This window comes from Staurois parvus, unplaced genomic scaffold (assembly GCF_062004578.1).
Source record: "Staurois parvus isolate SC_StPar_1 unplaced genomic scaffold, SC_StPar_1.0 ptg000402l, whole genome shotgun sequence".
Lineage (NCBI taxonomy): Eukaryota > Metazoa > Chordata > Amphibia > Anura > Ranidae > Staurois > Staurois parvus.
The window spans coordinates 9,847,700-9,865,955 of record NW_028318198.1 but is presented as its reverse complement, the minus strand read 5'-3'; the positions used below and the strand labels follow the sequence as shown (position 1 = coordinate 9,865,955).

General features: G+C 43.0%; 1 protein-coding gene and 4 non-coding genes across 5 annotated transcripts in view; all 5 read left to right on the top strand.

Moving 5' to 3' along the window:
- Nucleotides 1–1,491: 1,491 nt before the first annotated feature.
- TRNAA-CGC (transfer RNA alanine (anticodon CGC)) lies at nt 1,492–1,563 on the top strand. The gene has a single exon. It is a non-coding gene; the product is annotated as a tRNA-Ala (tRNA).
- A 675-nt stretch (nt 1,564–2,238) lies between these two features.
- On the top strand, nt 2,239–2,310 carry TRNAA-UGC (transfer RNA alanine (anticodon UGC)). The gene has a single exon. It is a non-coding gene; the product is annotated as a tRNA-Ala (tRNA).
- Nucleotides 2,311–3,648: 1,338 nt separating this feature from the next.
- On the top strand, nt 3,649–3,720 carry TRNAA-UGC (transfer RNA alanine (anticodon UGC)). Its single transcript has one exon. It is a non-coding gene; the product is annotated as a tRNA-Ala (tRNA).
- A 780-nt stretch (nt 3,721–4,500) lies between these two features.
- Nucleotides 4,501–4,572, top strand: TRNAA-CGC (transfer RNA alanine (anticodon CGC)). Its single transcript has one exon. It is a non-coding gene; the product is annotated as a tRNA-Ala (tRNA).
- A 2,263-nt stretch (nt 4,573–6,835) lies between these two features.
- The window catches only part of ASPM (assembly factor for spindle microtubules), an 88,327-nt gene continuing 76,906 nt past the window's right edge, over nt 6,836–18,256 (top strand). The window contains exons 1-2 of the mRNA XM_089686627.1: nt 6,836–7,132; nt 12,771–12,914. Of these exons, the coding sequence (XP_089542753.1) occupies nt 6,890–7,132; nt 12,771–12,914 (387 nt within the window). The 5' untranslated portion in view covers nt 6,836–6,889. The remainder of the gene's footprint in view (nt 7,133–12,770; nt 12,915–18,256) is intronic.

Sequence of the window (18,256 nt, the reverse complement as noted above, 5' to 3'; positions counted from 1 at the left end):
ACACTTTTTGCCGGCTTGCAATTATTCTTATTTTCATCCTACTTCTTCTTCTTCTTCTTCATCCTCTTCTTCTTCTTCTGAGGATGAGGATAAAGAAGAAGAAGAAGAAGAAGAAGTAGGATGAAAATAAGATTAATTCCAAACAGGCAAAAAGTGTATGTGCAGAGCTCCTCTAAGTGTATCTGCAGAATAGAGGAACTCTGCACATACACTTTTTGCCGGCTTGGAATTATTCTTATTTTCATCCTACTGCTTCTTCTTCTTCTTCATCCTCATCCTCATCCTCAGAAGAAGAGGATGAGGATGAGGATGAAGAAGAAGAAGAAGAAGTAGGATGAAAAGAAGAATAATTCCAAGCCGGCAAAAAGTGTATGTGCAGAGTTCCTCTATTTCTGACAGTTCTCTCACAGCTTCTTCACATGTACAGCGGTTGAAACATCTGTATCCTAAATGGAAACTAATAGATACAAATTAGTTTACTAATTGTATCTATTAGTTTCCATTTAGGATACAGATGTTTCAACCGCTGTACATGTGAAGAAGCTGTGAGAGAACTGTCAGAAATAGAGGAACTCTGCACATACACTTTTTGCCGGCTTGGAATTATTCTTCTTTTCATCCTACTTCTTCTTCTTCTTCTTCATCCTCATCCTCTTCTTCTGAGGATGAAGATGAAGAAGAAGAAGAAGTAGGATGAAAAGAAGAATAATTCCAAGCCGGCAAAAAGTGTATGTGCAGAGTTCCTCTATTTCTGACAGTTCTCTCACAGCTTCTTCACATGAACAGTGGTTCAAACATCTGTATCCTAAATGTAAACTAATAGATACAATGTTTCAACCGCTAAACATGTGTTCCTTCTGTCAGAGAACTGTCAGAAATAGCGGAGCTCACTGCAGGGACACTTTTGCCGGCTGATCGGGAAATGTTCGATTCGCGCACCCGAAGTAGGCAAAATTTCGGTTTCGCCGCTAATCGAATATTTCCTGAAATTCGACTCGAATTCCGGTTCGCCTGGTTCGATTCGCTCATCTCTATCAGTAATCTAAGCAGTAATTGGTCGATTCCATACTTCATTTTCCAGTCACTCCCTGATCGTCATGACTCATGACATACTGAAATCAATGCCATAGCAGTCTGCACTTCCACATATTGGCTGCTTTTGTACATGTACTACTACTATGATAAATTCCCCCGTAGACTGTGTAAACTGACTATTGCGGAAGGACAAGCATCCCTTGGCCAAGCTCGTATAAATATCCGGGTGGCACTTATGATACTCCAAGGGAAGCAGCCGCAACTCAGATGCTGCTACACAGGTACATGACTAAAAAACATTTTGCCACAACAACCCTTACATACACATTTCTGGGCTCACCCTCCTAAGCCATTAGCATGTAGGAGTGGAGAAGACAGACTGGGGTTGTTAACTTTGACCTTTGTCTCATTTTGCACTTTTGCATCACACGAAGCATAGCGCCATGACAGAGCATGGGGGATGTAGCTCAGTGGTAGAGCGCACACTTCGCATGTGTGAGGTCCCGGGTTCAACCCCCAGCATCTCCACCCTTTATCTCAAACAGAGTTAAGTCACCCTCCAGCACATGCTGCTTTGCCTAATGATCAGCGCAATGGACTTTGACCCTGATGAGAACTTGTCTGGATTGGTAAAAAATGGTGGCATTAATAGGAAACAAGCCGCAAGGAAGAATTCCCTAGAAAGCATTCTGACCGCTCTATTTCGACTTGTTGTTAACGTTGGCGCCTTGCTGTTCCCATGAAAAGTGCATGCAAACCATGTGTTTTGTAGCTATTTGTCCAACAGCTACCTCACAGTGGAAATGGGCAACAAAACTTCTCCCTGCACTGTCAAATGCAAAAATCTACATTTTAACCATCTGAATCTCCATTGTGTCTGCGTCTCTTTATGGTCTGTTGGAAAGGGAATTTGTGTTTCTCTTCTTCCTTTTGCAAAAACAGCCAGTCTTCATTGTTTCCATGAGTTTCTGGTAGCCAGCTGACAAACACAAATAGGAATAAGCCGGGTTTCTTCTGTCTCTCCAAAGTCCAAGTTCCTCCTGAAAAGAAAAAAAAAAACCAAGCTGTGGTTGGAATTGGGAAGTGAAGGAACCCAAACTACTGCTTTGGAATGCTAGTGGGAGGGCTTGGTGCCGAGATCAAGGGTGCCGCACTATGTACTGTTTTGTGAGGAAAAAAAGGCACACAGACTAGGTTAGCAAGAGGGATGTAGCTCAGTGGTAGAGCGCACGCTTTGCATGTGTGAGGCCCCGGGTTCAATCCCCGGCATCTCCAACCTTTGCTTTAAACCGGCCTTGTCAGCACATGGTGAGATGGGTGTGACCAGGTGCAAAACCCTGCTGAGTGCTTCTCTGGACGGGGCAAAATTAGTGGCAGCAATCAAGATTTTTCTTGGAAGCATACTAACCACATATTTCGACTTGCGGTTGACATTGGCTGTCTACTGTACATGTGAAGCTTATAGGATGACTCCACTTTCATGGGAAGCAAATAAGAAAATATAGCATATACAATTGCAACACACGCCGTATTAAAAAGGGACCTTTCCATTTCAAACTGCAGCACTGTCATTTTCTGTACAATTCAATGCAATAAGGCAACCTGAAGGAGTTGCGTACAAAGTTGGTATAGGGAACGCCCTCAGAGATGTCATTTACTGCTTGTGTGATTGGCTCACTAATTTTCCCAGATGTCTGCACTAAGATACAAGTCAGATTCTAGTCATCCTCTGCAACAAAAATGTCAGCTCACCTGAGATTCTCCTCAAGGGTTAATCACATCTAAGGGAACGCAGGCCATGACACTCTCCCCATTATAGCCCCGCAAGTGCTTCATCTGATCTGAAGAAAAAAAAAAAAAAAAATCACTCCCGTTCAGGAATCAGTCCTGCACAAGACATGATCTAACAAAGAGCAATTTCTTCAGAGCAGAAACAGGTAGGACTCTGCAACAAAGTTTGTTCAAATCCTTGCAATGTACACTGATCGCCAAAGGGAATTGTTTTTTTCTCAACAAAAGAGGAGTTATTCTTTTAAAGGCACGGTAAACCTTCCTCCCTGCAAAAGTGATGCACTGATCATGTAGTTTGATAGTGTCATTTGTTGAACTGTACGCACAGTCTATAGTAGAGTAAATCTTCACATTCCTGTTTCAGCAGATTCTGTTTGTGCTGAAACATGAGGCATTCGGCATGGCTTTGCATGGGTTAATGCATGACCCCTCTCTGTAGTGTGGAAACTGACACTTCCTGTGAAGAAACTACATTTCGCATAATCTCTGGCTCTCTCAGACTAGTGCTCATGCAGGTGAGAGCCACACAGTAATTAGATGTGACACAGGTACAGAGAGAACTCACTCGTGCAGCCGGGAGACGATGTGTCGTCAGCTAACTGACAAACACAAATCAGAAGAAACTGGGTTTCTTTTGGCTCTTGAAGGCCGATAGTCCTTCCTGGAAAAAAAAAGGAAGCTCTGTTTGGTTTTGGGAAGGGATGGAGGCCCTGAGAACTGCTAGTGGAACACAGATGTGAGGGACTGCTGCAAAGTTAAAGGTTGCAACATCGGGTAGAGTTTTGTGGAAAAAATAAAGGCACAGAACCCTCTACACAAGAGGGGGATGTAGCTCAGTGGTAGAGCGCACGCTTTGCATGTGTGAGGCCCCGGGTTCAATCCCCGGCATCTCCAACCAATCCTTCACGATGAGGCAGAATGGTCCCCTGGGCGAAGCCCCCAACCGGCTCCCCAAATGAGCCCTTTGCGCAATACAGACTTAATGATAAACGCAAGACTGGAAGGCCATTTCCCTTTTATACAGTAAATATGCAAAGCCCAATGGAGGAACATTTTTCAATCTGGAGACTCTGGGAGCCTCTTAACCGACACACACAAATCATGATAAACAGGCTTACTTCTGTCTCCCAAAGGTTACAGGTGCTCCACAGCTAATTTTTCAGAGGACGGTGAAAGGTGTGTGAAGGAGCCCTCAAAATAGCACTCTCTTGAAACTCAGTAATCTAAGCAGTAATTGGCCGATTCCATACTTCATTTTCCAGTCACTCCCTGATCGTCATGACTCATGACATACTGAAATCAATGCCATAGCAGTCTGCACTTCCACATATTGGCTGCTTTTGTACATGTACTACTACTATGATAAATTCCCCCGTAGACTGTGTAAACTGACTATTGCGGAAGGACAAGCATCCCTTGGCCAAGCTCGTATAAATATCCGGGTGGCACTTATGATACTCCAAGGGAAGCAGCCGCAACTCAGATGCTGCTACACAGGTACATGACTAAAAAACATTTTGCCACAACAACCCTTACATACACATTTCTGGGACATCACCCTCCTAAGCCATTAGCATGTAGGAGTGGAGAAGACAGACTGGGGTTGTTAACTTTGACCTTTGTCTCATTTTGCACTTTTGCATCACACGAAGCATAGCGCCACTACAGAGCATGGGGGATGTAGCTCAGTGGTAGAGCGCACGCTTCGCATGTGTGAGGTCCCGGGTTTAACACCCGGCATCTCCACCCTTTATCTCAGAGTTAAGTCACCCTCCAGCACATCCTGCTCTGCCTAATGATCAGCGCAATGGACTTTGACCCTGATGAGAACTTGTCTGGATTGGTAAAAAATGGTGGCGTTAATAGGAAACAAGCCACAAGGAAGAATTCTGTAGAAAGCATTCTGACCGCTCTATTTCGACTTGTTGTTAACGTTGGCGCCTTGCTGTTCCCATGAAAAGTGCATGCAAACCATGTGTTTTGTAACTATTTGTCCAACAGCTACCTCACAGTGGAAATGGGCAACAAAACTTCTCCCTGCACTGTCAAATACAAAAATCTACATTTTAACAACAATCCTTACATACAGATTTCTGGGGTCACCCTCCTAAGCCATTAGCATGTAGGAGTGTAGAAGACAGACTGGGGTTGTTAACTTTGACCTTTGTTTGTCTCATCTTGCACTTTTGTAGCATATCTGAGGCTCCTATAATGAATTGCATTTGTTTGTTTCCTAATGCCGGCCATAGACGGGTTAAAAATCGTCCGATTTTTCGGCCAAAAAAAAATCGGCCGATTTTCGCACTGTTGGTCGGCCTTGTTTTAGTTTTTTTTTGTACAGTTTTTTAATCGGTCATGTTGGAAAATTTGCGGCCGATTGCCTGATTTTCTCGGCAATGATGGGCAAATCGGCCAATCGTTTTTCCGATAAAAAATGTGCGCATCAGCCGTGACCTGCAAGGTTGCCAGCATTCTTTTTACTGTAAATGCACACACACAGATATATATATATATATATATATATATATATATTGTTTCTGAAAGTCCAAAATTAAATTGTATTCCTAGAAAAGGTATTGAGGTTCTAAAAAGGTTCTTTAAAATTTTCTATTTTCCAAGCAAAGATAGGTTTATAGGAGTAGAAAAAAAACTGTTGTTTCAGCAGATGTCCAAAGAAGAATAATAAGAAGTTGCTGCTTCACAAGCAGTTAATTCAGTGCACCATTCCCAGTCCTGGCCTTTGCCTGCCCTGTGACTGCTCTGTACTACGCTATGGAAGAGGTGTACAGGTGTCACTGAACAGTGGCTCCATTCTTCTTCTGCTATTATATCTTATATGAAAAAGTCTTGCGGTTGCAACAAATGTATCCATTTGTATCCAAATAAAAACACAATGTATTTGTAATGCGGTCACATTGTATGGTGTGCTCCCATCTCTGTCAAACTGGTTTCTTGTCCCATTCTTTTGTGAGCATTGGTGGCAGCATCGGCACCGACCGATTTTTCGTTTATCGGCCAACAATTTGGCCGATAAATGGCCTGTCTATGGCCTGCATAAGGTGTACTTTTTCCCCCTTAAGCTAGGTTCCCTCTTATGTGGGGTTGGATTATGTGGAATCTCATACTTCCCCACACCCGCAGCAAAAATGTGCTTCTTTTAGTAGTTATGATCTGTGCGTTTAATCCTGAACAGCTGACTTTGGTATTGGAACAATCGGGGTGTGTCTGAGGCTGGGAACCCCATAGTACTATGCAGCTTTCCTGCAGCTGCGATATTCAGGTATATGGGTAGCCCAATGCTGCTGCATAAAGAATGTGTGCCATTGTGTAGATATGATTGGGCCAGGGGCGGACTGATAACTCATGGGGCCCCCGGGCAATAGGGGATCATGGGGCCCCTGTGTCCTTGCCCAAACTCAAAAAAGCCTATGAAAAAGGTACCAGGGGCATCTCATGGGGCCCCCTACTGACCCCGGGCCCTCGGGCAGTGCCCTTGTTTCCAAATGGTCAGTTTGCCCCTTGATTGGGCTATAGGATTAACTCTGTTGGATGCAAATGAGTTGTTTCCACACATTCCAGCTACATAGAGCAATACATTGTGCGCTGTATGTAATCAGCATTATGGCTGAGATCCCCAATGTATTCCTCGACACTCCGGCACATACATTCCAACGGTGACCAGTCAGTGAGAGCGGATTCAGGACAGTTCCGCAACACATGCCGAGCAGCTCCGTATTCCCCAGGAAGTCGCCTCTTCTTCACAACTCGGTTGCCACGGTCTTGGTTGCTATCATAACATCGCCCATCCACAGCGTTTTAAATAAATCTCTGGTTTCCCATTGGTTGTTCTCTGGCACATCCTAACCTGTGACGTTATGTTCCCTGACTGGCTGAATTTCTTTTTCTTCCAGCTGCTATTGGCTGGGAGGAAATACAGGGCGTGGACTTTGGCCGACGTTGGACCTGTCAGGTTGCGCGTTGAGTTTGAATTGTCTGGGATCGGATCGGTGCGGAGTGGTGCGATGCTGCCAGTGTGTGTTGTGTAGACGGTGACCGGTATACCATGCTCAGTATCTCTCCTCCGGGGAGAGGAGCGGACACCTCCGGACAGGATGACACCCCACGCCTCTCCCTCACACACTTCTCTCGGCCGCCCTTTGTCAGCTTCGGATGTGTCCAGCCTGGTGCGGCCCGACGTGCAGTTCTGGTCCTACAGAACCCTTCACCAGACCCGGCACACCTGACCGTACACAAGCTGCCCACACACCGGGGCTTCACCGTGCAAGACACCGACATCCTCATACCGGTGAGTCCGGGGTACCAGGCCTGGGCATTCAAAGGGGAGATATATGTTGACCGACCAGCCATAACATTATGATCACTGACAGCTAAAGTGATGATCTTCCTACAGTGGCTTCTGAAAGTTTGTGAGATATATTAGGCAGCAAGTGAACATGTTGTCCCTGAAGTTGAAGGTTTTAAGTGACTTCATCAAGGGCTAAATTGTGATGGTTAGAGGCAGGGGTGGACTGACAACTCATGGGGCCCCTGGGCAATAGGGGATCATGGGGCCCCTGTGTCTTTGCCCACACTCAAACTACACCCAAAAAAGACTATGAAAGGTACCAGGGGCATCTCATGGGCCCCCTACTGACCCTGGGCCCTCAGGCAGTGCCCAAGTACCCTAATGGTCAGTCTGCCCCTGGTTGGAGGACTGGTTCAGAGCAACTGCAAAACTGCTGCTCTTTTAGGATCTCCAATGGTCTAGACCGAGCAAAAGTGCTCCAAGGAAGGAAAAGCAGCAAAGCCATGCCAGTGTCATGTTCGGCTAAGGCTCATTGATGCATGTGGTGAGTGAAGGCTGACTTGTGTATTGGGATCCAGTAGAAGAGCTTCTGTTGCTCAGATTGCTGCTCACTGTAGGTTCCCATACAATACACAAATCATTATAGATTGTTGTGTATAAGGCTGTTTAGTCCCAGACCGATCAGGGTATGCCAGCATTCGAACTGGACCATGGAGCAATGCAACAAGCTTGGTCTGATGAATTCTCAAATGGCTTGATATTGATGTTGACATGGCGTCCAAATTCTCTAGATCTCAATCCATCACGCATCTATATGATGTACTGAAGAAACAAGACTAATCCATGGAGGCCCCACCTTGCAATTTCCAGGATTAAAAAGAGAAGTATTGGGTTTTCTTTCTTTTTTTTAAATGATACCTACGTGGATGCTGCATATGTCCTCCGCCGGCTCTAAGTGTGACAACTCAGCGATCATATGATCGCTGAGTTCTCACAGCCATTCTGAGCAGAGAGCGGGACTGTTAATCACCTCTCTTTGCTCAGTACCCACCCCGCCCTTTGCTCTCACTGGAGCACTGGGCTGTGGAGAGGCAAGGAGCGGCTTGCTCAGGATCTCCATGGTTCGCTGTGAGGCTGAATTAGGTGCTGCTCCAGTCTCTGGGGTGGATCCTGACTTTGGAGTCGGGATCTTTTCCCAGCTGAGTGACGTCAGCTGCCAATGGGCTTCAGTTTGTTGTGCACTCCTATGACTTGTTTTCAGCTGACAGTGGGCTTTAGTCCTCTGTCAGCTGACGTCACTCTGCCAGTCCAGGCTGGGCAAAGATGCCAGTTTCACAGTTGGGATCCACCCCAGAATCTGGAGCGTGCTAGCTCAGAAGTGCTGAGAGCCTGAGCCACACAGGCCCAGTGCTCCAGTGAGCGCATGGGGGACAGAGCAGAGAGCGGTGACTGACAGTCCCGCTCTTTGCGCAAAGCAGAGTGGAGAACCCAGTAATCATGTGATCGCTGAGTTCTCACCCTTAGAGCCAACGGGGGACAGATGCTGCATCGGACCAATTCTTCATCCACCTAGGTAAGTATAATGGTGGGGTGGGGGGAATTATTATTATACAGTATTTATAAAGCGCCAATTGTTCGCTCAGCGCTGAATTAACCCCATACTTCTCTTTTAAAGTAGAGCTAAAGGCAAATCTTTTTTTTGTGTGTAGCGATAAAACCCCTGTTAGATTATTTTTTGCTCGCTGTGTCCTATTGGGTAGATTTTCCATCATTTCCTGTTCTAGAGCCAACACAGGAGTTTTAGAGGAAATTCCTCCAAAATGGGGGGTGGATCCCTTGTTGTCACTAGAACTATTATCCCCATTGGACGATTTCTCTTCTATTACTTTTCTGGGGTTAACCAAAACTTTGGGATTTTCTTTCACTTTTGATGATAATGGTAAACATAACAAATAGGGTGAATCTCCCGAATGGGGCCACATATAACACATTTTCTAGTCCCTCTCCACTTTATCCAAAACAGAAAAAAAAAAGTTCATCCCTTAGTTATATGTTAAAGGATCTTCTGTTGCTGGCTCTGTGCCACATACCAGAGCATACCTTCAGAGGTCTACTGAAGTCCATGCCTTGATAGATTGTGGTAGGTGGTTATAATGTTACGGTTGATCAGATTATTATTATAAAAATTTGTGTGTAATACACACGTGTGTGTGTGTGTGTGTGTGTGTGTGTATATATATATATATATATATATATATATATATATATATATTAGTGTGTGTGTGTATGTAAATATTTTTTTTTCCCTGGCACATGACATCAGAGAGATATGGCTGCCAGTCACTTAGTAGTGTTTGTTGAGATCGCAGTGCTGCTTGGTGCAGATGTAGGGCACAGTTGGATCCTATGGGCTCATGCACAACCTGCTATGCTCAGATCCACAATGTATACAGATCTAAACACAGCAGCATTGTGTGTGTTTGGCCCATTCACACAGCTCTTTTGGGTTGCAGTGTTTAGCTGCGAAAAGAAAATTCTGTTTCCGTGGTCTGATTTTACATTGTACACATGCAAATGTTGACACAAGTATTGGATCATATGCACCACTGCCTGGGTCGAGATGTAAACAATCATTGTGTAGTCAGTTGCATTGCAGGACACCAGTCTTTGGCCATTATGTCAGAAGGCCAAGGTCATCCTGTACCACCACTGCATAAATGAGTCATTCAGGATCAGAGGTAAATGTGGTGCATGTGCAGAATGTAGTACACACCTCAACTCATTTGGACATGATTGCCTGTATGTCTAGGAGTTGAAATGCAGGTCCATGATGTCTGAATGCATTTATCTTCATTGCTGCCAGGATTTCCATTGCAGGGTCCTGGAAATCCCGTACGGTCCCCTTTGAACTTTTGAAGGCAAACTGACATGGATTATGATCAATGAATGCATGACTGCTGCTCTTCATAACAGGCTTGCCCATTTTGAGAAAACCTGGGATCCCTGGATGAAATATCTTTTGGGACCCTCCTGATTGGGATAGAGGGACAATTGCAAAGTAGATAGAGAGTGCACATCTGGAATCTTGCCCCTCGCCACTCCCTCCCCCCCCCCCCCTTCGTATTGTTTCCTCTTTCTCCCCTATTTTTCCTTCTTTCCTCCTCTCTCCATATGTTAGTTTTTTAACTTTCAGGCAGTTGTTGGTCCTGTGACTTCTCTTTCCTAAAAACCGGAGAAGGGTTAGAGGTCCACGGAATCACACAGGTTGTAGTTTAGCTACAAGATACAACTTGATTTAATATTGTCCTCTTGACGATTACGTAATTGCAATATTCAATGTTTTCAGGTGTTCTATAGGATCCAATCTAGTTACTCGACCGAATAATAGATGGTTATTCCAGGCTATTTGTTTTCTGATACTTCTTTGCAAACATTACTGTAAGTCACGTTTGACCAAGAAATGGTAGTTGAACTTTTTGCACCTTTTTATATTATTTGATAACACCAATAAAAATTATTAAAAAAGAGATGCAGGTCCAATTTATACTGTGTAAATTGTATTTACAGGAATGTGCATGAGGCCTATAGAGAATACTGGCACAGGGTGCCATATGAACACAGACATGCCGGGATCCTATTGATACTGATAGACAGACTTGGCATAAGATGCTAACTGGAGAACCTGTGGTGAAAACTCTGCCATTTTTTAAAGCTGAACTTTGGGAGAATTCAACACTTCCCTTGCTGTAGGATTCACCAAGCATTACAAGGGTTACATGCGTGTTTTGAAAGCATGAAAAGTTTCATTTTTTTACCTTTTTCCTTACTTATCCTTCCTCCTCTCCGTGTGATTGGTTCCCAAGAGCTACTTCCACTGCGACACTCCATCGTTCAGTGGCACTGTGATGTCATCATGTACAATGCAGAACCAACAGTCATACATTGTACATGAGGATGTCAAGGGCCCACCCACAACCTGGAATGTCACAGGGGTCGATAAGCTCAGTAACATTGCCTTCTAAAGGATAAGTGCACTTTAAGACAAAATGGACTGATTCTGTCTGCACATTTGCACTGATCTAACGTAACCCACCCTCTCCTTCCATAGATGCATGCTTCAATCTGGTGGCGCAGTATCCAGCATTTGCTCATTACATCCTCATCTGCAGGACTGTGCTGTGCCATCTCCAGAACTGGAACATAGCTTCATTGAAGTCTATATGACTGTGATCTAAACAAGCATCAGAGGCCATGGGATAGGGTGGCTTACTTTAGGCCAGTCCAAGGGGAGAAAAGTTCACTTATCCTTTGATTGTACCAGACACTAAAACAAGCATTTAGCCCTTGTCGTACAGGGGGAACTCTGCTGCAAGTGTAGCTTTAAAATTTACCTGAATTTGGCCTTTTAATAAAAGCCCAAAAAATGCACTAGGAGGTAAAATGTTATTTGTTTATTATTTCATAAATATGGCATATGTCAATCAAAAAGGATTTAAGATGCACATTTAGAGTTGAACGAAATGAAAAATGTCAATTTGCTATGTTATATGGTACTTTAGAAAAGATAATTAAGCAGTACCCCCAAAAAAATGTACCTTTTTATCCTGGTTCACATTGAATGCAACTTTGAAATCGCGCTACTTCACTTGATTTCAGTGCGATTTCAGATTCGACTTGCCTGCCATCTGTGCTATTTCATGCACAGATGTCTATGCAAGTTGCACCTGAAATAGGTGAAAATAGTGCAGGAACTACTTTCAAAATTGGTCGGAGTCACATCGATTTGAACGGTTCCATTGCCGACAATGGGGCGTGACTTGTCATGCAATTTGGAACAGTCAAATCGCGTGACCAGTCGCACCGGTGCGAACCATGGTTGAGACTGCAATTCCTCTAAAAAAAAAAATAACTGCACTTCTGGTATGTGAGTGTACCTAAGCATTCCATTACTTACAGCTTCATAGCTATATACATTATACTGTATACCTGCAGTGTGAGATCTAAGGCACTGCTGCCTCTGATTGAGAGGTTTGCATTGAGATTTGGTTCTTGTTCTTGCTGGAGGCTCTAAGATGGGGAAGTAAAGTCTTGCCTCTACTAAGATGGCAGTCTCCACACAAAGATGCAGTGCTGAACTAGGCATGGTAAGTCACTAATGGAGAAATATCACCTACAGGGAGACCACATGCAATACTGGTGACTAGTTCTTTGTCCTCCTGCATGCTTTTTTTTTTTTCTTTTTAACTTTCAGAGTTCAGTTTTCTTCTAAAGATGTGGATGACTTGAATCCTTAGCAAACTATATGCAGAGTTCCTTGTTGCTCTAGTCTCCAAGATTTATGGCAAATGCACTATTACATAAATGTGCAGATACCTTGTGAGAAAGGGAATTTCATATTGTGATCTGTGCTATACTGAAAGTCTAGATAAACTAGCTGTTGATTCATTGCCAAATCCTATTGCTGCTTTGATACATTATGTAGCCAGAGTGTTGGGTACTTATCATAGCATTAACAATGCATCAAGTTCCAGTAGCAGTTGCATGATCTGACCCAGATATACCATTCTCTATAGTAATTTAAACAAACATCATGTACAGTGATCTGTTAAGTTTTTTTATTTTTTTTTTCATTGTGCAGCCTTTTGAGTCTGTTCCTTTGACAATCACATGGACTCCCCTAGAAGAAGGAGGCGTAAGAGAACTTGTCACCTTTGTTGTAAATGATGTTGTGAAGCACCAAGCTGTTCTTCTGGGGCGTGCAGAGCTGCCATCTAAGAAAAAGGTGAGTTTAACAGATGTCTGATAACTAATTTCTTATCTACTTGCTTTTTTTGATGTTTCTGAAGATGTCATTATATAAGCCAGGATAAACATTGTGTGAAGTTCTGACACAGAGCATGATTAAAGCTAACCTAAAGTCTGTTATTTAAACAAAAAAAAAAACCTCATACTTACCTGCTCTGTGCAGTGGTTTTGCACAGAGCAGCCCGGATCCTCCTCTTCTTGGGTCCCCCCGCTGGCACTCTTGGACCCTCCCACCTATCGGTTGCCCCCACAGCAAGCAGCTTGCTATGGGGGCACCCGAGCAGGTGTGTTCACGAGCTGCAGCTTTGCATGTCCATTCAAACAGAGCTGCGTCTTGGCCCCGTCCCCTCATGATTGGTTCACTGGCTGTGATTGACAGCAGTGGGAGTTAATGGCACCCACTGCTGCCTCAGCCAATCAGGAGTTAGAGTCCCTAGAGAACAGAGGCTCTTGTGTACATCGCTGGATCGGGATGGGGCTCGGGTATGTGTTTGGGGGGGTGGCTAGAATGCACAGAAGGTTTTTTACCTTCATGCATAGAATGCATAAAGGTATAAAACCTGGAGCCTTTAGAACCACTTTAATGATGTGTTTTGGCAGCTTCCTTGCTCCTCAGTGTATCACAGGTTTCTTACTGGCACTAAATTATTTTTTATTCACTGTAAAAAGTTTTGCTGTGGCCATAGTATATATGGAAGAACTGATGGAGAATTTTTGAACGTATCACATTTTTTAGGTTTGGTTCACGCTGTTGTGTTAGCACACACATGTTAGTGTTCGTACCAGGGTGTTTTTTCAGTAACAATAGCATATATATATATATATATATATATATATCTATATCCTTTACTTTCAGAATCCACATTTTCTATGGGACATGATACTACAAATTACTCCCAAAAATATGGGCCATTGATTGCAAACAAGATTTGTTAATTTGCACACACCAAGTATTTTTCCTGATAATAAATTAATTCAAGACTATGTTGCAAAAATGAAAACACCCCAAGTCTTAGGAGCATAGCTAAATTTTAGTCAACAAAATCCTAATTAACAAGAATTCAACTTCAGGTGAGTCTAATTATTCATTAAACAGGTGTCCAGCAGACAGTTGATTATAAAAGGGTGTTACTTAAAGAAAACCCCTTCCTATTTCATGCTGTCAGCAATGGCACCACATGGAAGAGAAATGTCAAGGCCTAAGAAAGAGAAAATAATTTCTTTACACAAGAAATATGAAGGCTACAAGAAGATCAGCAAAGCTTTACTTATCAGTCCGAATACTGTAGCAAAAGTGATACAAAGATGGAACTGCAACCATCTCACAGACACATCCAGGCCATCCAAGATAGTTAACACCTAGACAGCATCTTCTGATGAGAAGGGTTGAAGAAAATCGCCATGCAAGTTCACTGCAGTTAGCTAAAGAAGTAGAAAACCAAACTGCGATTGTTTCCCGTGACACAATACGGTGTACACTGCAGAGGAATGGCATGCATTGTTGTCATCCACGAAGGAAGCCTCTCCAAAAGCCCATGCACAAAAAATCCCATCTAGTGTTTGCCAGGGCCCATGCTGAAAAATACTACTAGTAGGATTTTGTACTCTGGAGACCAAGGTAAATGTTTTTAGAACTGATGGTTTCAAAACTGTATGACGTCGCAAAAGTTAGTACAAAGAAAAATGCATGGTGCCTACAGTGAAACGTGGTGGCAGTGTCCTTTTGTGGGCTGCATGAGTGCTGCTGGTGTCGGGGAGCTGCATTTCATTGATAGTATCAGGAATTCACAGATGTATTGCTCTATAATGAAAGATTGAAGATGCTATTATCATTCAGTGCCCTTGGTTGTCGTGTACTTTTCCAACATGTCAATGATCCAAAACACACAATTAAGGACACTGTTGCATTTCTGAAGAAGAAAAAGGTGAAAGTGATTCAGTGGCCAAGTATGTCTTCTGATCTGAACCCAATCGAACACCTATGGGGAATCCTGAAGAATCAAGTTGAGTTTCACTCTACATCCAGCTTCCAGGCTCTAAAACAGTTAATTCTTGAAGAATAGAAAAACATAGATGTTGCAATACATTGCCAACTTGTTCATTCCATGTCTAGAAGACTTGGTGCTGTCCTTACCAATCACGGAGGTCATACAAAATACAAGATGCAGTAGTTTTTGTTGTGGGGTGTATTCATTTTTGCATCAGCTAATTTGAGTAAAGCTGAAGATTTTGTAATCAGAGTTATATTATTAACCCTACTTTCATGTAATGAGCTCAACAAATGTTCTATAAAACTCAGTTTTGTCAACATTTTGGAAATTGTTCTTCTGTTCATTGAAATATTGGTTAAATTTTAACTTTTAAAAAGGGGTGTAATCCTTTATGCTGAGGTGTGTGTGTGTGTGTGTGTGTGTTCATTCTATCTGTGAGTCTAGTTAGTAGTGGGTGGCAGGGGTATGTATGCTTTTAAGGTGAAATGGCCATCTACCTTTTTTTAGTTTTCGGTCTTTTGGCAGAATGCAAATCTTTAGAATTCTTAGATACAAATGCAGCAGAAAGGAAGTTAAAGTAGAACTAAATCCTTAAGGGAAATAACACACATGTATTGAGCGTGTGTCTTTGTTATTATGTTGGACATCTTGTTAAAGGAAATCTATGGTCACAGCATACTTTCACTTTATACTGTCAGCATTGGGTTTTTTTTTGTGGGGGGGGGTTTAACAATCCAGTATAGGCTTATTTAAAAAATCTCCTTTTTATGTTGTGAGTTCTGCCTGTCTGCTTGCTGTCTCCTACCACAACTTTCTGGATTCCCTGCATGCTTTGCAGGTTCTCCTCTGCTGTTTAATTTCTATTTCTAAGGACTAGATCTCCCATGGTGGTGCCTTGTTGCCTGCCAGCAATGATTCCTGTACTGACTCTGTCTCCTAAAACTCCTCCTCCTCCTCTTGGCACCTCTGTAGTTCAGAAGGCAGACTCTGACATGTGACACACAGCATAGCGAATGTGTCACAGAATTGAAGCAGGTAAGTGTGTGAGAATATTCAAATATACTTTCAAACTTTCCAGATATGAGTACAGGGATGTGGAAATTTTTTTAAAAACTACTTGTCCAGGGACTAAATCGGGGTCCCAAACTACTTGTCCCTCATGACAATCTACTTGTCCTGATAAAAGAAATAATAATTTTAACCAGAATTGTATTTAAATACGGTCTTTATTGTTATACGATTACTGAATGAGACAGTTTTATCTCTAGGGATCTTCAGTGGCTGTATGTCCCTTTTTAAACCATGAAATTACTTTGCCAGGATGGAAAACATGAAGGGTTGAAGTTTTTTATTAGGCGGTGATATGGGGAGGTGATATTAGGAATATCTGGGGCTTTTAAAAACAAAAGTGGCTTTTTGGCAACCTAAATTTTTTTATATTTTTAACATTGCACTGTTTATATCCTACTCGCCTCACTGCCTGTCTCCAGCACCGCACCCGGGGGCTAGCAAGCAGGGGAGAGACCTTGCAGTGTAATGAGCATTGATTGGGTGCTTGTCAGGAAAGGGGAGTGTCAGTTTCTCTTACCGCTCAGTAGAAGCGCATCTACTGAGCAAGTAAATGAGGCACCAGACCCAAAGAGGAAAAAAAGACCTTGCACATGGAAGCGCTTGAGTGCTCAGTACAAGCACATGCTGAGCAGCCAAATCAAGCTCCAGTGTTCGCCAGGTTTGGATAATTTTTTTTTCCTTCTCTTTTTTTTTTCTTTCAATCCACTGAATGAAAAATATGACTAATGTATAGACTGCCTTAATGAGCCTACCTTAAAGAAGAATTTCATTAAAACCAACAACTGGTGGGACAATGAACATCTTAGTCAGGTCTATGTACAGCATAATGTATAGAGTGCAGGGGCCAGGAGTAAGTAAGAAGTCAAAACATATAGAGTGCAGAAGTCAGGATGAGCACCATGTTCACACCAGAGTCCTCCCTTGCATAAAAGTCCCCATCTTTACCTCTATACATCAGAGTGCCCCCTTAGGTCAGAGCTCGGCGGAGTGCCCCCTTTTTCCTCAAAGTTCAACTGTTAACTGGACATGAAATGGTTAAGTGTGAAGCTCCTGGAAAAATAGAGAGGGGGGAGATGGATAAAGAGAGAAGGGAGGAAGGTGGGGAAAGCTCCATGGTAGAGCAGAGATCACTCATCCTCAGGCTGCTGTCTGCAGGCTCAGACATTGGCAATCACACAGCCGGATGAATCTTCAAATTTCCCAGAGTCACAGAGGAGTGCGGCGGGAAGAGGTGGAGCAAAACGTTATCTCTCCTGTCTATGTGGGGAGGGAAGGGGAGAAGTATGCTGTTTGAAGGAGTGTCACAGACACTGAGCATGCACAGCTGCAGCCTGTCCGCCTCTGAGTTTACCAGTCGCTTTCTTGTATGTAAAGAAAAACAACCCCGCTCCCGGAACTACATGTCCTGGGCGTCAGGTGATAGGATTTGCACATACCTGGGAGTAGGCTAGAAAGAATTGCAATACAATATGCAATTATATGTAGTGGTGCACTGAAATGAAAATTCTGGTGCCAAAACCGAAAATTCAGGATGCACTTGGCCGAAAACCAAAACAAACAGGTTTTACATTATTCGTTTTAATTTGCATTAAGTGCTGCCAAATTGAATTAAAGTGTTTGTAAGGAAAAAAAAAAAAAATTGAGAGTATCCATTTAGCACTGTACTGCAGATGGGCATTGTGATCCGAGAAAGATGTAAAAATGGGTGACGCTCTACTTTGAAGTGTTACTAAACCCGCAACAGTAAAATCAGTCTGTATAAGCAGTAAAGCATGCTTGGTATACTCGTTGTGGAACCTAAGGGTTAATCCTCTGCCTTGTGTAAACAGGCTGTTTGATCATGTCTTCGCTGATTCTCTCCTTCTTTTACTGTCCCCAATGCATCTGCCATAGTACAGAGCAGCAGTGGCAGTCTGCACTTGCTTTGTTTGGTGTGTATTGCTAGAGAGGGGTGTTTTTTTTTGTTTTTTTTTTTGTTTTGTTTTTTTTTGTTTTTTTTTTCTTTTGGAAGGATGCATGTGATCAGCACAGGGCCAAACAGCACTGTCCAAATAGATGGTCAGGGGTCATGCAGCCTCATAGGACAGTCAGAGGAGAATGAAAACTCCTCCTACAAGATTAACCAGTGCTCGCCTGGACATTGATAGAATTCACAAGACTGCTATATACTGCTGCTGATAGAAGTCACAAGACTGGCATATACTGCTGATGAGAAAAGGTATTTAGCAGTTTATATTTACTAAAATAATTGCATTTC